This window comes from Triticum aestivum, chromosome 6D, assembly GCF_018294505.1.
Source record: "Triticum aestivum cultivar Chinese Spring chromosome 6D, IWGSC CS RefSeq v2.1, whole genome shotgun sequence".
In the NCBI taxonomy this organism is placed as follows: Eukaryota; Viridiplantae; Streptophyta; class Magnoliopsida; order Poales; family Poaceae; genus Triticum; species Triticum aestivum.
Genome location: NC_057811.1, coordinates 405,136,614 through 405,156,584, shown reverse-complemented (window position 1 = coordinate 405,156,584; position 19,971 = coordinate 405,136,614). Strand labels below are relative to the sequence as shown.

The 19,971-nt window shown below is 43.6% G+C and overlaps 2 protein-coding genes across 2 annotated transcripts; both read left to right on the top strand.

Annotated features, from left to right (window-relative positions):
• The first annotated feature begins 615 nt into the window (after positions 1-615).
• Positions 616-14,983, top strand: LOC123145406 (mediator of RNA polymerase II transcription subunit 23). The gene is made up of 21 exons (XM_044564812.1): positions 616-1,002; positions 1,089-1,132; positions 1,425-1,524; positions 1,607-2,572; positions 3,540-3,774; positions 4,000-4,217; positions 5,270-5,483; positions 5,755-6,041; positions 6,501-6,584; positions 6,780-6,874; positions 7,193-7,355; positions 7,433-7,678; positions 8,167-8,334; positions 8,415-8,528; positions 8,645-8,770; positions 9,872-10,017; positions 11,952-12,195; positions 12,275-13,034; positions 13,295-13,476; positions 14,283-14,386; positions 14,518-14,983. Exons 1-21 carry the CDS (start codon positions 862-864, stop codon positions 14,720-14,722), a joined length of 4,842 nt encoding a protein of 1,613 aa, XP_044420747.1. The 5' UTR covers positions 616-861; the 3' UTR covers positions 14,723-14,983.
• Positions 14,984-15,891: 908 nt separating this feature from the next.
• Positions 15,892-17,318, top strand: LOC123145405 (MYB-like transcription factor ODO1). The gene is made up of 3 exons (XM_044564811.1): positions 15,892-16,167; positions 16,272-16,401; positions 16,496-17,318. The coding sequence occupies exons 1-3, from the start codon at positions 16,035-16,037 to the stop codon at positions 17,028-17,030; spliced, it is 798 nt and encodes a 265-aa protein (XP_044420746.1). The 5' UTR covers positions 15,892-16,034; the 3' UTR covers positions 17,031-17,318.
• Positions 17,319-19,971: the final 2,653 nt, after the last annotated feature.

The window sequence follows — 19,971 nt, the reverse complement described above, 5'->3', positions numbered from 1 at the left end:
CGTACAGGTAGAAGGCATGTCGAAGCAGATGCGAGTGCGGCTGGCGGCCATGGAGTGCGAGGCCGATGAAAGTGGAGGGGAGGCGAGTGCGACCGGCGCCCGTGGTTTCTCGTGCACCAACGCCGACAAGAATGTGCCTCAGATGCGGCTTTGAGGATGGGAGAGTGGGCGAATGCTGGAGACGGCCTGGGCGGCGTTCAAGCCGCGGAAGTGGGCGACGACGGGTAGGGCGACAAGGGCGGATGGTGTCGGAGTGGAGGTGGAAGGGGGGGGAATGGCCTACGTGCCACCAACGGGCAGGCCAAGGGGAGGACAAGGACGGGCGTCGCGTGCGCCCGCCTCGTGTCCGGGCTGATGCAAATCCTGTGCAAAATTGGGTCGGAAATGGATAGCGGGCGAACGAAATACGGATGTCCGTTCGTTTGGATCGCTGCGTTGAGCCATGATTTGTGTCTCTTTCAATCAAAATGGATAAGAATGAACAAAATGGGGGAGTGCCTTAGAGTTGGGCCAAGGAAAGAGGGGACTCACACAGGAGGAAGAACGAGTGACAAGTCTAGGGTAGGGTCAACCCAGATCTTTACTTGTCACCTATCAGTTCTTCTTTCCATACGAGACCACCCGTCAGAGGGTTCAGCCCTCTGTCCCTGTTCCCCCAACCTCGGCCCGAAGCAGCGGCCTGGATCAGGCTTCAGACCTCAGGGCTACACATCACGCCGTCCGCTCCGTCTCTCTCCCCAAACGCGGCGGCACCAGGCTGCTGCTCGGCTGCTCCCACACTCCTTCTAAACCCTCACTCCCCAACGTTCCCCTCCCGGCCGGGGTCGGACAGCCGCGCCGCTCGCCGGCGACGCGTCGGAGATGGACGGGGGCCACGGGCAGAGGCAGCCGCTGTCGCCGGCGATCCCGGCCTCGGCGGTGCTGCCGCACCAGCGGCAGATGCAGCTCCTCCAGCACCCGGCGCGCCCGGCAATCGCCGATCTCTTCACCCTGTACCTCGGCGTGCGTGCCCATCCCTTCCCCCCAATCTTTCACCGCACGCTCTCGCCAAACCCTAGTTCTGACCCTGCGTGCGCGTGGCCTTGCAGGTGAACTCGAAGCAGCGAGACGAGGACCCGGCGAGGGAGACCTCGTAAGTTGCTTCCTCTCCTGTGTGCTTCAAATCGGGTTGGATTTCGTGCGTAGTGCCGTATTAGTATTTGGTTAAGGTGGTATGGCAGATGATGTCGGATTATGTTTGTGGCGCCGTTATTTGTTTTAAGGCATATGGCGTTAGCCGAGCGCATGAAGATTATTATGCCTTCTTAACGCCATATTATGCTGACAATTTTGAAGTAGCTCGTGCAACCCTGGTGTGGTAGCTGTCTTTCTTGTACATTGTCTTATAGCACCTGTTCTGTACTCTGATCACGCGAATTATTCAGGAACAAGCTTCAGAAGAGAGTATCTGCTCATAACAGAGATCTGCCTCCCCGCGACGAGCAGTTCATTTCAGATTTTGAGCAGTTGTGCGTGCCGTTTCAGGTAAGCAGAAGCATTGCACAGATATTCATTTGACCACAGGGCAGAAACAGAAGAGATTGATTATGTTTCCCTTTTTTCTTAGGACCAGGAGCAGTTGCAGGCTGTCACGGAATCAGTTCTCATCTCATTTGTTCTGCAATGCAGTAGTCACGCTCCACAATCTCAGTTCCTGCTCTTTGCTACGCGGTGCCTCTGCGCTCGTGGCCACCTCAGATGGGACAGTCTCATTCCATCTCTACTTAGTGTAGTTTCCTCCGCCGAGGCACCAATGGGCCAAGGGGGTTCTGTGACTGTTGGTGGCCCTGTGTCTTCTTCATCAGCTATTGCAGTGCCAAATGCTCCAAGCTTTCACGCTTCAAATCCTACGTCTCCCTTGTCAGCAATGAACACTATAGGATCTCCTACTCAATCTGGTATTGATCAACCTGTAGGGGCAAATGTGTCACCCATGAAGGCGGCTGAGTTTTCTACTCTTGGGCAGCCTGGTACAACATCAAGAGGTGACCAGTCCCGCAGAGGAGCACAAGTTAGCTACCTGCATCATTTATCCTGTAGGATTATTTTAGCTGGTCTGGAGTCCAATTTGAAGCCAGCTACTCATGCTGTGATATTCCATCATATGGTAAATTGGCTAGTCAATTGGGACCAGAGACCCCATGGCGTGGATGAAGCTGATACAGTGCAAACTTCTAGGATCGGAAGGCCCGTGCATGAATGGATGCATCTATGCTTAGACGTGATTTGGATTTTAGTTGATGAAGAGAAATGTCGCATTCCATTCTATGAGCTTGTTCGCAGCAACTTGCAGTTTCTGGAGAACATTCCTGATGATGATGCAGTGATTTGCATTATTATGGAGATCCATAGGAGGAGGGACATGGTGTGCATGCACATGCAAATGTTGGACCAACACCTTCACTGCCCAACATTTGGAACTCATCGGTTCTTGTCACAATCCTATCCAAGCATAGCTGGTGAATCTGTTGCTAATTTGCGTTATTCTCCTATTACTTATCCTAGTGTTCTGGGTGAGCCACTGCATGGAGAGGTAATATTACCTTTTTTTCATTAATTAGCCACATCTTTCCTTTTATGCCTACTTTTCCCATGCTTGCATGGATTTTTATATTATACATTTATCGAAGCCCCCGGTCAAGCTCATGCTACCTCCATTCCAGTCTATAAGGCTTGCATACATCTTAAGATTTAACTTTGACCATCAGTTAGATCAATAATATACAAGTCATATGTCCTAAAAATTATACCATTGGAAACTTCTTTCGAATACAAATTCAACAATATAATTTTTGTGGCATATAATCTACATTTCGTTGGTTAAATTGATGGTCAAACTTGTTTCATGGAATGCGTGTGCGCCTTATAAACTGGAACGGAGGGAGTAGTGTTTACTATTACCTCCATGCAGAAATACTTTTATGGAGATTATTTTGATAGCAAGCACATATCATGAAGGTTTTAAACTTAAGCAAATAATTAGATAGAAAAAATAAATGAAATGTCCTTGTGAATACCCAAGAGAATGAGGGAGGAATAAGTTAATGTACAAACATTCTCTATTCAACAACATTTTTGGAAAGGCAGAATTGTGTGAACACATTCTGAGATAGATTCTGCTAATGCCATTTTCATGTGGCCGTATTAGATAGTTTTATGTATATTAGTGATTCTCATGTGGTCATGTTAGATGTATTTATTATTGTCTAAAGCTGCTATAGTTCAAGTGCAATGTTTTCAAAACGGTTTATGTTTAGTTACAAAGGGATCACTATTTTTTTCTATGGTTTAGTGGTTCAGTACTGCAAATACAAACAATACTATTTATTTGCGGGTGTCTTGCACATTATTGATGAATACAATATTCATCTTATGATTGATCATAAATTATATGCAAGATGCATGAAGTTACACACAAAACAAGTGAAATGAAGCAACTAAAAACTGTTAGGCAACAAACTGGGGCAGGATACCAAAGCTTACATTGCATTCTTGTTTAGGATCTTGCAAACTCTATTCCAAAGGGGGGTTTAGACTGGGAACGTGCTCTGCGTTGCTTGAGGCATGCTCTCCGCACAACTCCATCACCAGATTGGTGGAGACGTGTTCTTCTTGTTGCTCCTTGTTACAGATCACATTCTCAAACATCAACACCAGGAGCTGTTTTCTCACCAGATATGATTGGTGAGGCAGTTGCTGACAGGACAATTGAACTACTGAAGTTAACTAACTCAGGTTAGCATCTGGGAGCTTCACTGCTTGTTGATTCGAGTACAGATCCCTTCTCAAGTGGGTGGATTCCAGGTGTACATGGATGCTCACCCCTTTTACTAAATGCCCTTTTTAGGCATGCACCTTTTTTTGTTAAGAATATAAATCTGCTTGTCGGATATTCGTATGGAGTTATTAATTATTGCCTGCTGCCTATGCACTCATTACAGCTCTGTCATACTATTGCAGAAACTCAGTGCTGGCAAGATTGGCTTTTGTTTGCAGATATCTTTTTCTTCCTAATGAAAAGTGGCCGTATTGATTTTCTCGATTTTGTGGACAAGCTTGCATCTCGAGTAACAAATGGTGATCAACAGATTCTACGCAGTAATCATGTCACATGGTTGCTTGCACAGATTATCCGTATTGAGATTGTGATGAACACACTTAGTTCGGACCCAAGGAAGGTGATATACTCTTGTATGATGATATGTGCATATTTCTTATTTTTTCCTTCCTTTTTTCTAGTTACTTAAATTCAATTCTTTAGTTTTTTACGAGAGATGTAGGTGAGGCAATGACAATACTCCCTCCGATCCATATTAATTGTCGTTGATTTAGTATAACTGTTACTAAATCAACGACAACTAATATGGATCGAAGGGATACCAAGTTAGCGACAATTAATATGGATCGGAGGGAGTAGATTTTGTTAAACCTTACAAGAAGGTATCTACACGGTTGACAGAGTGTGTACACGGGGGGAGGGGGGGGGGGCGCAATCAAGGAGGAAGTGAGTCGTGGGCAATCAAAGAAGATGATGTGTATCTGAGTTGGTGTCCACAGACAGAGAGTCCAATAGAATTCCAACATATAAGGTGCTGAAGGGGCAGCTCCAGAAAAGACGATCCCTGGTTTTCAGTTCTTCTGGATTGCAGAGCACACAGTCCGAGTCCTCAGTGACATTGAATGGTATGCCTACGAGCCATGCCAATGGCGCTGAGTATCATTCTGTAGGAGCTATGCAAAGGCCTTAAGCTTGGAAGTGCATTTGCGGTTCCAAATCTGCTTTATAGGCGTGATCCTGGAGGAAAAGGAAGCATAGCCCTGTATATGGTGCAAATGTAATTGCTTTCCTTAGTTAACATGATGGTCGAGGAGGAGCTGTCGGAGATCGTATGTTCATCAACGGCTGCGATGAAGGGGGAAATGGAGTGCGATTCTTATTTGATGACTGGGTGTTGTAAAAAGGCTATTCTGTTGTGGAATATTATTAAATGCACTTTATCTGGTCTACACTCAATTTGTTTAACACTAACAAACTGTTACAGATAATAACAATACATGACTAACTTCACGTTTAAGAGCTGTAAAATCTTCAATGATTGCTGTTTTGTTATATCGGATAATATTTTTATGCTTCCTTTTGTTACTTGTCTTATTGTATTTGTCTTAGTTTCACAGTTACATGTTCATTGTAACCACATAATATCATTCTAATTATTTGCTGTTCTGTCAGGTTGAAACGACACGCAAGATAATTTCATTCCACAAAGAAGACAAAAGCCTTGATCCTAATAACATCAGCCCTCAAAGTATTCTTCTTGATTTCATAAGTAGCAGCCAGACTTTGCGCATTTGGTCTTTCAACACTTCAATTAGAGAGCATTTGAACAGCGATCAGCTTCAAAAAGGCAAACAGATAGATGAGTGGTGGAAACAGATGACAAAAGGTACTTGTGCCCTAGATTTACCATCATGCTCTGCTTTGTAAAAATTCTGGCTAAATCAAGAGTTCATTAAAAGGGATATGTGTAGATAGGCCAGGAACTAATTAAATGTAGGAAAATCCTTGTTTGCATTACATAATAACACTAGAATTGGGAATGCAGGCGATGCATTTCACTGAGAGATGCCTGGCTGCAAACCATTTTTGTAATTTGCAATTTTGCCTTCCTTCATGTATCTACTGATAAATTAGAAACATTTCCCCCCTTCAAATAGCTTCAGGAGAGAGAATGATAGATTTTATGAACTTGGATGAGCGAGCAATGGGCATGTTTTGGGTTCTCTCGTTCACCATGGCACAACCAGCATGTGATGCAGTCATGACCTGGTTTACATCAGCTGGAGGGGCAGAATTCATGCAGGGACCCAATATGCAACCAAATGAAAGAGTGACGATGATGCATGAAACTTACCCTTTGTCAATGGTGTTGCTTTCTGGGTTGTCTATCAACTTGTGTTTGAAGCTTGCTTACCAGCTTGAAGAGACTATATTTCTTGGCCAGGTAAAACTTTAAAAAATTACGCTGCTGCTAATACCCTAGTTGCATTTACATTTCTGTTCTGCATTTAGCTTTATAAAGCCCACCACAACTTCTTATTCAGACTATAAGCTTTGCGGTTGTTAGTTTTATATACATTAGTTGATACATAAATAGAAAATAGCTTAGTTCGCATATGGTTTCACATGATCAAAACAATTTATGTGAATAATTCTTTTGCTCATTTAAATAGCAATTGCTGAATAGCTCATATGTTACAGTTTTGCTAACAATATATGAACCTGTGACTATCTGTTTTAAAATTATGACATCATTTGCAATCTTGACTGGAAATATATTTTTCTCGAAGTATGCATACAGTCACAATTATCTGTTCTTTTGGTTTGATTGCTAATACTCATCTATCTTTAGATGCCATACAGTTGATATTGCTACTTTAATCTTAACTCTGTTCTTTGATAGGCTGTTCCTAGCATTGCTATGGTGGAAACCTACGTTAGGTTGCTGCTTATAACACCACATTCATTGTTCCGCCCACATTTTACAGTAAGTTTTGCTACCTGTTAATGTGATCTGTATTCTTCATATGGAGCTTCTGCCAGACTGACTGTTGTTTTCCTCTGATTTCCAAATTACTTTTTGTAATTGTAACTTATAACCCTAAGGGTCCCCTGTTCTGAGTTCGTGCAAATCATGGTCTTATGGAAATTCTGATACATTCGTGCTTTTTAAACTTGGCAGACGTTAACCCAAAGATCGCCATCTATTCTGAGCAAATCTGGTGTGTCTTTGCTCCTACTTGAGATTCTGAATTACAGACTACTTCCTCTGTACAGGTAATTCTTTACCTAATTTGATCTTTAGTTTTTTCTTCTTCTTTTTCTTAAAAGGAAAGTAGCTTTGGCACAGCAAAAGATTAGAATCTTACCTGAGTGTTTCTTTTCCCATCTCTTTCTCCTTTCTTTTCACCTCATTCGAAATGCCTTCTATATTGTGCATATAGAGATTTACCCTTCTAAACTGATCTCAGCATAATAATACATGAATTTCCTTTTGTTTTGTAGTCCTTTAGAAAATCCTCAAAGTCTGCGTCTTTTGTTGATTATATCATTGTGCGTTTCTTATTTTCTTACATTATTAAGGATCTTTTGTAGGTATCACGGAAAAAGCAAGGCATTGATGTATGATGTCACAAAAATAATATCGATGATTAAGGGAAAACGTGGAGAGCATCGCCTTTTTAGATTAGCTGAAAATTTGTGCATGAACTTAATTCTCTCACTGAGGGACTTCTTTTTGGTGAAAAAAGAGTTAAAGGTAAAAAGAACACACACTTTTCTTTAGAAATTCGACTATCACTAGTTTGTGGGGTGATGACTTCTATGTTTATGTAGGGACCAACTGAGTTTACTGAAACGCTTAACCGCATAACCATAATAAGCCTTGCGATCACCATCAAGACACGTGGAATCGCCGAGGTTGAACACATGGTTTATCTTCAACCACTATTGGAGCAAATTATGGCAACCAGTCAGCATACATGGTCAGAAAAGACTCTACGTTATTTTCCTCCCCTTATTCGTGACTTTTTAACGGTTAGGGCGGATAAGAGGGGACAAGCTATCCAAGCATGGCAGCAGGTATCATTTTTTGGGGACACATGTTTGGCCATTTATATCCGTATGCATCTACTGATCACCATCTTGGGTAGTTTGTAGCTCATTTTTCTTCAGGATTGATTAGTTACACTTCTGTTTGCTAAATCTTTTTTAGCTTGTAATAACTGCTCTTCTTATTTGTGGATAGTTTGGTGGAGAATGTATCAGTTGTATGCACCATTTATGTACTATTAGCATTAGAAAATGCCATTAAATATATACCTCCAGAGTGATATTATCACATATTCACATTTTGCTACTTTATGGTTAAGTTGAATAAATATGGTTTCTGTGCCCTGAAAATGCAGCATTTCCACATGCTTGTTCTAGCCATGTGTAAGAGTATAATATTGCCAAAGGTCTTGGATTGATTTCTTTAACTTGCTATCATATTGTTTTTGAGATTATTGTGCCGGGCGCCCGGGCCACATTGTTCTTCACCTTTAATTTTGACAATACTCTCATTTCAGGCAGAAACTACTGTTATCAATCAATGCAACCAGCTACTGTCACCATCCGCTGAGCCGAACTATGTCATGACTTATTTGAGCCATAGTTTCCCTCAGCATCGTCGATATCTATGCGCTGGTGCTTGGATGCTAATGAATGGACATCCTGAGATCAACAGCGCAAATCTTGTATGATCTTTTTTTTTGTGATTACTTCCATACGAGGGTTGTCAGTTACTCTATACATGTGCTGTTTGATCTTATCGCAGGCTCGTGTCTTGAGAGAGTTTTCACCTGAAGAAGTTACGGCAAATATTTATACAATGGTTGATGTTCTTCTGCATCATATCCAGCTTGAGCTTCAACGGGGGCATCTAGTGCAGGTGACACAAGATTTTTTTTTGTGTTACGAAAGTTGTCTCTTTGCCTTTTTGTTTTTTGTGGTTTTCCTTTTCTAGTAGCTTGCGTCTAAATTTTTCTGGTCGCTTATTTTTTGCAGGATTTACTTTCCAAAGCAATCACGAATCTTGCATTCTTTGTCTGGACACATGAGTTAGTTCCACTGGACATTGTGCTGCTAGCTCTTATTGACAGGGATGATGATCCTTATGCTTTACGTCTTGTGGTAAGTCCTCTTAAAAAAATTAGGTTTGAATCCCATATTTCTGTTACATCATTAGTTCGATAACCACTATTTAGTTACCAACTGACTGTTTCCCAGTTGTTAGATAGCTTTAAACATTCTACTAAAAACCAGTTCAACAGCTGTTCATGCAAATATTGAAAGCAGCTAATCTAATAGATTGGTTTTCGAGTTTAGGGTTGATAAGTAGACTCTCGCCAGAGTTGAGGGTTGAAAACCAGACACTTTTTGTATTCTATTTGCAATTTTTAAAGCTTGCACAAGTTGTTTAATGCATGGATATGGTAACACGTTACAGTTTTTGTATTAGTCATTAAAAGATTAACAGAGGGCAGCATGTGGATGCCTTTTGGTGACACATTACTATTATCAAAGTGTCGTAGGAATAGACTAGAGTACCCTGCTGTATATAGGAGGGCAGCACAAGGGCACCACCGTACGGGGCCAGAGATCTGGCTGGCGGTCACCAGTGGTTGAGCTCCAGCTCTGTGGAGGGCGCGGAACTTGAGGAGCTCGGGGATGATGTGTGGGTGCGAAGGGCATCGTAAGCTGTCAGGGGCTCGCGGATGGCTGTAGAGGGGAGCTCTCGGGCCATTGCCGCTGTTTTCTCCCAAATCTTAGACACCTTCATCGGGAGATGGGAGGAGATTAGACTGGGATGGGGAAAGTGGAAAACTACAGAGGATCTCCTTATATATATGCGCTGGCAGTTTGCTTGTAAATAATGTGTATTGCGGGGAAGTCTCCTGTGGAAGGTTTGGCAAGGGGCTGCAGGAAGCAACTCTGGTGGCGCTTCTCCACCCCAGTATAAAGCCGACAGGTGTTTGTTGAGTGTGTGCTTCTAGAGGGTTAGAAACACCACAAGCTGAAGCACAAGCCCAAACAAACAGGGTCTTTTGAGTACCAACCAGTGCTGAGCTGGCTAATTTCTACTCTAAGTAACAACTAGATTTTCGTCTGTGTATACCAAAGTAATTAGAAAGCATTGTACTCGGACAGATTTGATGTTTTAAAACTGAATAGTTGCTTCATCTGTGCATGCTAAAGCTTGGACTTGTTTTGATGATAAATTTAACATTACAGATAAGTCTGCTTGAAAGACCTGAACTTCAGCACAGAATTAAAGCATTCTGCAGTTCTCGTTCTCCTGAGCATTGGCTAAAAAATCAACCTCCAAAAAGAGCTGAGCTCCAGAAAGCTCTTGGTAACCATCTTTCATGGAAGGACCGGTAAGTGCAATCTTTTAATTGATATTTAAGTCCAGTGTTTTAGTTAAATATGCAATTATGCATTTGGAATTTGAACGATATATAACATATTCTTGAAAACATGTGTAAAGCAGGTTCATTTTTAACCTTAGTTGTCTTTTGAATAGCAATACCAACTAGCTATTTGATTGGAAAATTTGCTTGTTAATCTGATTGCCTGGTACAGTCTGATATATTTGGATCTGTAGATAAATTCGAGCGTACTGTGCTTAGTTTATCTTTAGTCAGTGGCGTTTCTGGGTATGCCTGATAAGTACTTGTGCATTTATTTCTCAGCCTTAAATTGAACCATCCCTGTTTTTATCTGAATCTCGCTGGTTTGGGAAACCCTTGTCCTATTCCCAACCATATATGGCCACTAGTAATAGACTTCCTGAACATTCTTAAGGGTGGATGTAAGATGCCTTTTTCTACGTATTGCTGTGATTAGATTTTACTTTAGCAATGGATCATATATCTACTTTACCCGGTAAAAGAACATATCTACTTTTTTCTGCATTTGTTTTTTGTTTGTAAAATCATCTTGATGTTTTAAGTGGCGTGCATTTTTCATGATTCAACTTTGTATAAGTAACTAATAAAGCAAGGTTTAGTGGTAGAAAAGCAATACATTGTAATGAAATTGATCAAAGTTTAGTTTTGAGTTTTTCGACAATTCTTCCAATTTGCTGCTCGGGCCAGTGCCAATAGTCTCAATATGTAGGGTGGAAACGGATTGGATGCTGACTAGATGGTACTCTTCCCAGTTTCTTTTCCATATTTTCAAAACGAGTACAGATGCAAATACGGATGTTGTCGAACACGAGGACAGCTCGGGTGCTACTTGAATACAGACATCCTAATTTTTTTTTTGCGAGGTTAAATATCCTAAAATTTTGACGACACACTATAGGGCACTTGATATTGCTGTTGATTGATGACACATGATGAACAGTGGTTCACTTGATCTCTTCTTTGGTTGTTCAAGTCTTCCAGCGGCACAATATACCAGCTAACAAGTCTTAGAGCTAGGCGGCAAACTAGTTTGGCATTCTATCTGTAAAAGTGTGGGTCATAATTAAGCGCATGGTAGATTTTTGTCCAGCTCTTTACGCATGCATCTTGATTCCTGAAAGCAACACCGTGACGTGATTGATTACTACTGTATGGTCATGTTATTACCGTGCGCGATGGAAGCTGAAAGGAGTAGGAGCGTGCCTGCGTGGAGAAGAAAGCGGAAGAGTCGCATGGAGGGCACTAGTGTGAAGAGGGCGACGTGCAAGTTGCTTGGCAAGGGATGCGACTGAGGTGTCTGATGCCAGAGCTTTGGCACTTCACTTTGTTTATTGGGCTTTTCCTTGCTAGCTGAGATCTAAGGGGACAGCCGCACCGGGTCAGGGAGCTGGATAGTTTTTACTCCGACACTGATACATTCGATTTCAAAATACCACATCCGCATTTATATCTGGATATTAAGTCCCCATATTGTCAGGATCCAGATTCGATTCTGATTCGGATGCAGATATTTCATCCCATAGTAGCCTTCTCTTGAATACGGACATCAGATAATTTGTATTATCTGGTGCTAGTTTCCACCCTTAACAATATGTTGCTCCGGTTCAGAGGGGCTGATGCACCTACAGAAAAACCCTACAAAGTGAGCCCAATAATTAATTTGCAGTTTGGGGCGCAGGGGTAGTTAGAAGGGTGTGCTAGCCTCAATCCCCTGGCTGATACATATATCTCTTTACTTTCTATGTTTATATTACCTTGTAGGCTTGTACCATGGCATATTATGTTGATTTGGGTATATTTGAATTTTTAAATCATATTTCTGTTGGTATATTTTGCCCTTTTGGGTTTCTGTGCAAAAGTTATTGAAGCTTTGATTCACTATAGTTGTTTTGTGAATGCAGCTATCCTCCCTTTTTTGATGACATTGCTGCCCGCTTGCTTCCAGTCATCCCACTGATAATTTATAGGCTTATTGAGAATGATGCTACAGATATCGCAGACAGGGTTCTCGCATTTTATTCTACCTTTCTCGCTTTCCACCCACTGAGATTTACATTTGTGCGGGATATTCTTGCATACTTCTATGGTCATCTTCCAAGCAAGTTAATTGTCCGGATCCTCAACGTGCTGGGTGTTAGCACCAAGGTAAACCCCTGTTTCTTTTCTGGAAACTCTTCTAGCTGTCCAGTTCTATTCATTCATACTAATGGTGATCATTTTACAGACTCCTTTCTCAGAATCCTTTGCTCAATATTTAGGGTCTTCAAATTCTTCTATTTGCCCACCACCAGAATATTTTGCCAACCTTTTGCTAGGCCTTGTTAATAATGTCATACCTCCTTTGAGTAGCAAGTCCAAATCAAACCCAGCAGATGCTTCTGGCAGACGCACAAATTTCAGCAAGCCTCATGCATCTACGCAAGCTGGTGGAAATAGTAACGCTGATGCTCAGAGGGCATTTTATCAAAATCAGGATCCTGGGTCATACACACAGCTTGTTTTGGAAACAGCAGCTATTGAGATTCTCTCACTTTCTGTGCCAGCTTCTCAAATAGTGTCCTCTCTAGTTCAATTAATAGCTCATGTACAAGCAATGCTTATACAGTCAAATACTGGTCAAGGAATGTCTGGTGGTTTGGGCCAAAACTCTGGGCTGCCAACTTCTCCTTCAGGTGCCGGTGCTGAGTCGGCAGGTGCCAGCCGAGGAAACACTTCAGCAAGTGGAATCAGCGCGAACTTTGTTTCTAGAAGTGGCTACTCTTGTCAGCAGTTGTCTGTTTTGATGATTCAAGCATGTGGCTTCTTGCTGGCACAACTCCCACCAGAATTTCACATGCAACTTTACTCAGAAGCAGCTCGAATCATAAAAGATTGTCGTTGGCTTTCTGACAGTTCGAGACCTGTGAAAGAGCTTAACTCAGCTGTTGGTTACGCACTTCTGGACCCAACATGGGCTTCTCAAGACAGTACATCGACAGCCATAGGTACCGTAAGACATTTTTGTTTACTGTGTTTTTACCCCATTTCAGCTTAAACATCTGGGCCCATTCAGTTCAGTGTTAATTTAATACAGTTATACTCCCGTCCCAAAATTCTTGTCTTAAATTTGTCTAGATACGGATGTATCTAATACTAGAACGTGACTTGATACATCCGTATCTAGACAAATCTAAGACAAGAATTTTGGGACGGAGGGAGTACCATTTTGTGCTCTGGTTATATGTTTGTTCTGCCTTGATTGCAGGTAACATTGTGGCCCTTCTACACTCATTTTTTAGCAATCTTCCTCAAGAGTGGCTGGAATCTTCACATACTGTCATCAAACATCTCCGGCCAGTGACTTCAGTTGCCATGTTGAGAATTGCCTTCCGCATATTGGGCCCCTTATTGCCTCGTCTAGCCTTTGCTCGACCTCTATTCATGAAGGTATGCTTGGTTTTCCCTTTGTACTTCCTAGTTACTAAAAGAATGTATAATTTGGATTTACAGCTGTTTTGAACAAATTTCTACGATATATGTTACACCTGTAATCTCAATAATCAAAGCAAGATCATGTTCCAACATGGCTTCTATTCTGTCTTCTGTTTTAGAAACTTCACACTGAAAAAAGCATTGCTAGCCTCTTTCCAATGTACTCCCTTCGATCCATATTACTTGTCGTTGCTTTAGTACAACTTTGTACTGAAGTTGTACTAAAGCAGCGACAAGTAATATGGACCGGAGGGAGTAGTAATTTTTGTCTATTTAAAGACTGCAATCCTATAGGAATGTTTTTCCTATATATATGTTTGGAACAGGGAATGAGTTTCTAGGATTTTTACGGAGTGACTCTCAACAGTTCCTCTCGTGCATTCATATAGGCTCGCAGTCATATATCATTAGGCCCTACACTTGTCTGATTTGCTCTGTTGTGTCTTCGACACAATTGAGCTGTAAGTGTGCCCTTGCTCTCTGAAGGAAATAAATGAATGCATGTTATTGATTGTTCCCCACTACCCAATGTTTTCATACATGGGAAGAGCTTCATGCAGGCCAAAGGTGTCCGAGACCCACAATATCCGCTCTTGCTATATCGCTAGTTTTCATCATTTTCGCACCAACAGAAACACCATTTTTCTTTACTCCACCAGCCCCTGCTCTGCTGGCTTCACCGGTGGTCCGATATATTGTTGTACGAAGTACAGTTTATTTGTTGTTCTGTACTAATTTTCTCATGTCCTCGGGATCTGCAGACACTGGCTTTGCTGTTCAATGTGTTGGGGGATGTGTTTGGGAAGAACTCTCAGGCCTCACCTCATGTGCCGGCATCAGAAATTGGAGACATCATCGACTTCGTGTAAGATACTCCTAATCCTTGCTGAAAATTCTCGGGCATGGACTACATGTATCTTCCCATTCTGTGCTCAATCGTTAATTCAGTGTATAACTTCTCATATGAGCTACTTCATGTTCTCATCACGAAAACAGGCATCATGCCGTCATGTATGAAGGTCAAGGCGGCCCGGTTCAGAGTACCAGCAAACCTAAAGTGGAGATACTGACATTGTGCGGGAAATTGCTGGACCTGCTTCGGCCCGACGTGCAGCATCTCCTGTCCCACCTCAAGACCGATCCAACCTCGTCGATTTACGCGGCGACCCATCCAAAGCTAGCGCAACAACACCCATCCTAAGCCACAGCACAACATGGATGATGTAGAATAGTGTACACCTGGACTGCTGCGGCTTGGCTGATTTCGCTGTACAGGCCTGAGCGCCAAGCGGCTTTAACCAGTTAACTCGCTGCCAGACCGGAACCTGGAGTTTGTCTCAACGGTTAGGGGCAGATTGTCCGCTGGATCTGTGTTGTAACCCATATATATGTAGCAGTGGTGTAGATCGCGACGTTTATCATCTAAAAGTTAGCTTGTCTGTCAAAGCATATTTACTGTCAACTCCATGCAAGCGCTTGTGCATTTCGTTCGTCGCTTCATGGCTGCAACTCATTGGCTGGAGTTGGCGGTACCAAGTACTGCCCCTTTTCCTCTGATGCTGCAGTGCAGGACACGGCTCGTTTGGTCGACGGTCACCGTCAGGGGTTACCCGTCGTGACACCGATCTGAGCCGAGCAAGAAAGAGTGCATCGCATGCTTGCAGGGTTTGTCACGGAGCAGGCGCCAAGGACGGACGGACCCTTGTCGCCGGTGGCCATCAGACGCTCGCTGGTGTACCCCGTGTCCTGAACCGCGGACGTCGCGTCACAGTGGCGTGCTGCGTGCGAGGCAGCTTCTCTGCGGTTGGGGTGGCCCGGAAAATTTCGTTATTTTCCACGTTAACATAGCCCGCACTCCTGTGCAAACTACAGTCACCGATTGTACTGCTGACCGCGGGCAAGTCCACCAGTGTCAGCTATGCCTCGTGAACATCAGTGGTTACTTCTCTACAGTTTTCATTTTTCAACAGTATACCCCGGGTCCAAATCCCTATGTTCACGTGTTGGGTACAAAGTTTGTGTGAAAATCCACACGTTTCCGAGCCTCCCACGGTTCATTCAGCCTCTTTCTTTTCCGATAGATAGATAGTACTACTGCCGCGGTGATTAGCAAGCAAGGTCCACGTAGTACGTGCCTGGTAATCCGTGGCCCGTTTTCTCCTGCTGCTAATCCGTGGTCGGGTGCACCGCCTAGCAGAAAGAAACACCATGCGTATATGCATGCATGGTCCACCCGTGTGGGTGAGGCCGAGGCCGGTCGATCAGAGCGAGCAGAGGCCGGCTCACACGTACTGGGGCTCTGCGCGCCACGTGCGCGTGGCCCCTTTCCACTTCCGGCCGCACCTATTAATCCCCCGCTACGGGCCTCCGCTCCCCACATTAAGGCCAAACTTCTTCCTCCTGGGACTGACTGATTCCCTCGAGACCCGAGCAAGCGCCTGCCCCCGCCGCCTCCCTTCCCTTCCCAGCTCGCTCGCTCACTGGTGCTCGTCCGGATCGATCGACCGGCAGAGATGGGCAGGCAGCCGTGCTGCGAGAAGGTGGGTCTCAAGAAGGGCCCGTGGACGGCGGAGGAGGACCAGAAGCTCGTCGCCTTCCTCCTCTCCCACGGCCATTGCTGCTGGAGGCTCGTCCCCAAGCTCGCAGGTCAGCGACGCTTACACTCGTAGCATATGCATGGCGACGGTTCGGTTCGGCCACCCTGCAAACGCACACAGTACATTTCGTCTTAAAGTTTCAATCGCGTGCAGGGCTGCTGAGGTGCGGCAAGAGCTGCCGCCTCAGGTGGACCAACTACCTGCGCCCCGACCTCAAGCGGGGCCTCCTCTCCGACGACGAGGAGAAGCTCGTCATCGACCTCCACTCGCAGCTCGGCAACAGGTGTGTGTGTATCCAGCTCGACTCCTCCCCTCCGGAGTCCGGACATTTTTCTGCATGTTCGCGTCGTGAATTCTGTTCTTGTGCTGCGTCACAGATGGTCCAAGATCGCGGCGCGGCTGCCGGGCAGGACGGACAACGAGATCAAGAACCACTGGAACACCCACATCAGGAAGAAGCTCAAGAAGATGGGCCTCGACCCCGTCACCCACCAGCCGGTCGCCGCCTCCCGCTCCGCCCACCCTGAGGACCCGCAGCAGGACCCCCACTGCGACGGCAAAGCCTCGTCCCAGGAATCGGCCGGCTCCGGCACCGGCGCTGGCGCCGAGGAGGAGGCGCCGACGAGCGCCGAGCCGAAGCAGGGCGCCGCCTGCTCTGCCTCCACCGCGTCGGCCGTGTCGCCGTCCCCCTGCTCCTCCTCGTCCGCCTCAGCCTCGGCCTCGGCCTCCGTCGCCACGCCCGGCGGCGCCGACGTGGACTGGCCGGACCCGCTCGACCTCTTCCAGGTCGACGCCATCATCGACATGGACTGGGCCAGCATCTTGTCCGGTAGCGGCGGCGGCGGCAACATTGGCGTCGATCTCTTCGACCAGTGCTCCGACGTTGGCTTCGATCAAGAGGTGTGGATGTGATCCTGACGATAGTGCTCGAGGGTTAGAGTTAGATTGTGCCAGGAACACCTCACTTCTTTCCTTCTTCTAGTTGTTCTCCTCTCAGTCACTCGCTCTCCATCTGCTCTGTTTTCTTTGGTATCTTGGGAGAGCATTTGTCCATGTTCATGTCCATGCATGCATGCATACTTGTTGATAACGAATGAGAAAAATGGCGAGTGTGGTTTGTGAAAATCCGTGAAACGAAGAAAGTGTCAAGAAGCAGTTCGCTGGATCATCGATCACGGTATGATCTTTCAGTTTGTCTAATTCACGTCTAGATGTTTTTTATGAATGTCACGTCTAAGCTCCCACAAATATATAATGCAGCAACAAGAAAAAAACTAAGAAAATAATAATCCATAAACAGAATGGAAATTAGTTTAGATGTGACATAATCTAGATGTGTCCTAAACAGACCTATGATCTATGATCTTTGGTTCAACACGCTCATGCACACGCACAAAAGAACAAACATTCACAACCGCTATAAACATATTCAATTCTGAAAGCGAAAAGCTAAGCCTTTCGTCAAAGAAATATGTTTTGTTTTATGAACATGGCTCAATAGTATTTGTGCATGCACGCTCCAATGATGGACTGCGGCAGAGACTCCCTGGAACGAAAGCTCAGTGCTTCCGGGACCAGTTCGGAAGTGTGAGGAGTGCTTTAGAAAATAGTAGTGGAGTACTTAAGTTCAAGATGTCTGTTGCTAATATAACCACACACCGATTAGTTAAATAAGAAAGGCTCCATGCACAAAAGCATCCTTGTGTAGATAATCCAAAAAGAAAAGAAATAGATCATTCAGAAAACAGTACTCAAAGAAGGATCATTCAAAACTTTTATGGTCGCAGCCTTGTAGATCTTCTCTTTGCCAGGTCTCGAGAAGCATCCTTGCAATCACCGGGAACATAATTCTCCTTGATTTGACCGTTAGGCTCTGTTTGAGATTGAGTGTGTTTTTTCGCGAAGGGCGTGGTTAGGTCTCAGTCGACTGAGATTTAACCAAGTCTCAGTCAAGTGACATAACATTCAAGAAAGAAAAAGAAAAACTAAAAAAATGCATGGATCTTAATGTAAAATCTTACGGATATAGCATCAACTGACACTTAACCAAGTCTCAGACGACTAACATTTAACAAGACTGTTTTGCGAAATACCAAGGAGCACAAGAAAACACCCCCAATAAAAGCAGGCCCTTTTTCGATAAATAAGAAAAAACAATAAAAAACAGGCCTTTAGATATACACTGTTTTGCTTGGTTCATTTGCATCAACACCTAAATAATTACATACAATAAAACCTTCATGAACTGAATATTTTACTTTTATGTTACATTTGAGAACCCCTTAAATGCCTTCTCAAAGGGTTGTCAAAATTTTGAGATATATCTAATTAGACTTTTTTTCACTTATTTATGCTGGGAAGAGGGAAAAATGACACTGTGACACATGTCATGGGCACTGCTCCTTTAATTTGTCCCTCAAGGCAATTGTTGGGGCAGAATCTGCTTAACGCGCATGACCTTTTTACATGAGTAGGTCAAATGCATTTAGTTGTGACAAGAAATATATTCAGTTGATATCTACATCAAAATAGGGGTTTCTCCATGAAGTCCTTGTATACAATACTGGCACACCTAGGTGCTCGTTCTCAATCATTAAATCTGGAAAACTAAAAGAATCAAAGGGGAGGGGTTATACTCACCGAGGATAATCTTTGCAACAAGCATTGGTCGAACAATCCAAAATGTTTCTTCTGTAATCAAAATAAAATATATAGAACACTTACTTTTGTAAGTCTGATAAGTCATTTTGCATGGCAAGTCATTATCACACAACATAGGCAATGTCCGGTTTACGCCCCTCGTTAGTATATTGTTGACATGTTTAGTTTGGAAGTGTGAGTACTATACTATACTTTGGCACTGGTAGTACTTAATTTCAAGAAGTCCCTTGCTAATATAACCTACCACTGATTAGATAGTAAGAAAGGCCCCACTCAGAGAAGACTCATTTCGTACCTAGGATGGATCCTAAGTTCGGCTTCAAAAGACTGGATTGCTTGGGAGATACTTCCTCCATTTCAAAAAAGAACGCGTAACAACAACATGGGTACCAAGGAGGTGTTAAGAGTGTTCTTACGGCTTTATACATTGACTCATAAAGTTACTAGTCATAAATGCTCATGTATGAATTGGTTTGCCATGGCTTGATTTCGTAATACAATTGTGACATGAAAAAAAGATAAAGATCAAGACATGCTCTATTATGAAAAAGATTAACCACTCCACTCTTAAGAGAATATGTGTATTTTTTTAGCTTTAGAGGAGAAAAATTCACATTGTGACACACGTGATGAACACCACTCCTCTAATTTGTCCTTAAGGGGAATTGTTGGGGAAAATCTTTCATTTTTCTTTTGCTTTTTGTGTGTCAACAATAAAGATAGCATAACTAGGAAAGAAATAAAACAAGCAAATAAGGTGTTTGTGTGCAGGTACCCGGTTTGTTTGGTGAAGCCTCCCCGGCAATGGCGCCATAAATTCTTATACTATTTATAATAATGTTGGGATTCCTCGAAGAGTAAGGGTGATGTAGTATAAGAGCAGATAGTATTTCTCTCAGTTAAGAACCAAAGCTTATCGAACCAATAGAAGATGGCACACAAACAACTTTAGCAGTACCTGCACACACACAAACAAATGTTTGCACCCAACAAAGACAAGGGGGCGTCACTCCCCTTGTTCTTGACAGTTGCAAGTATCAAATTTGATAGTGGTAGATATAATAAATAAGAATAAAAAATAAAAGTAAAGAAAACAGCTAGGAATTATAAGATTTGTTTAAATATAAATGTGAATGGACCTGGGGGTCATACCATTCACTAGAGGCATCTCTCTCATAAATAGCATTGGTGG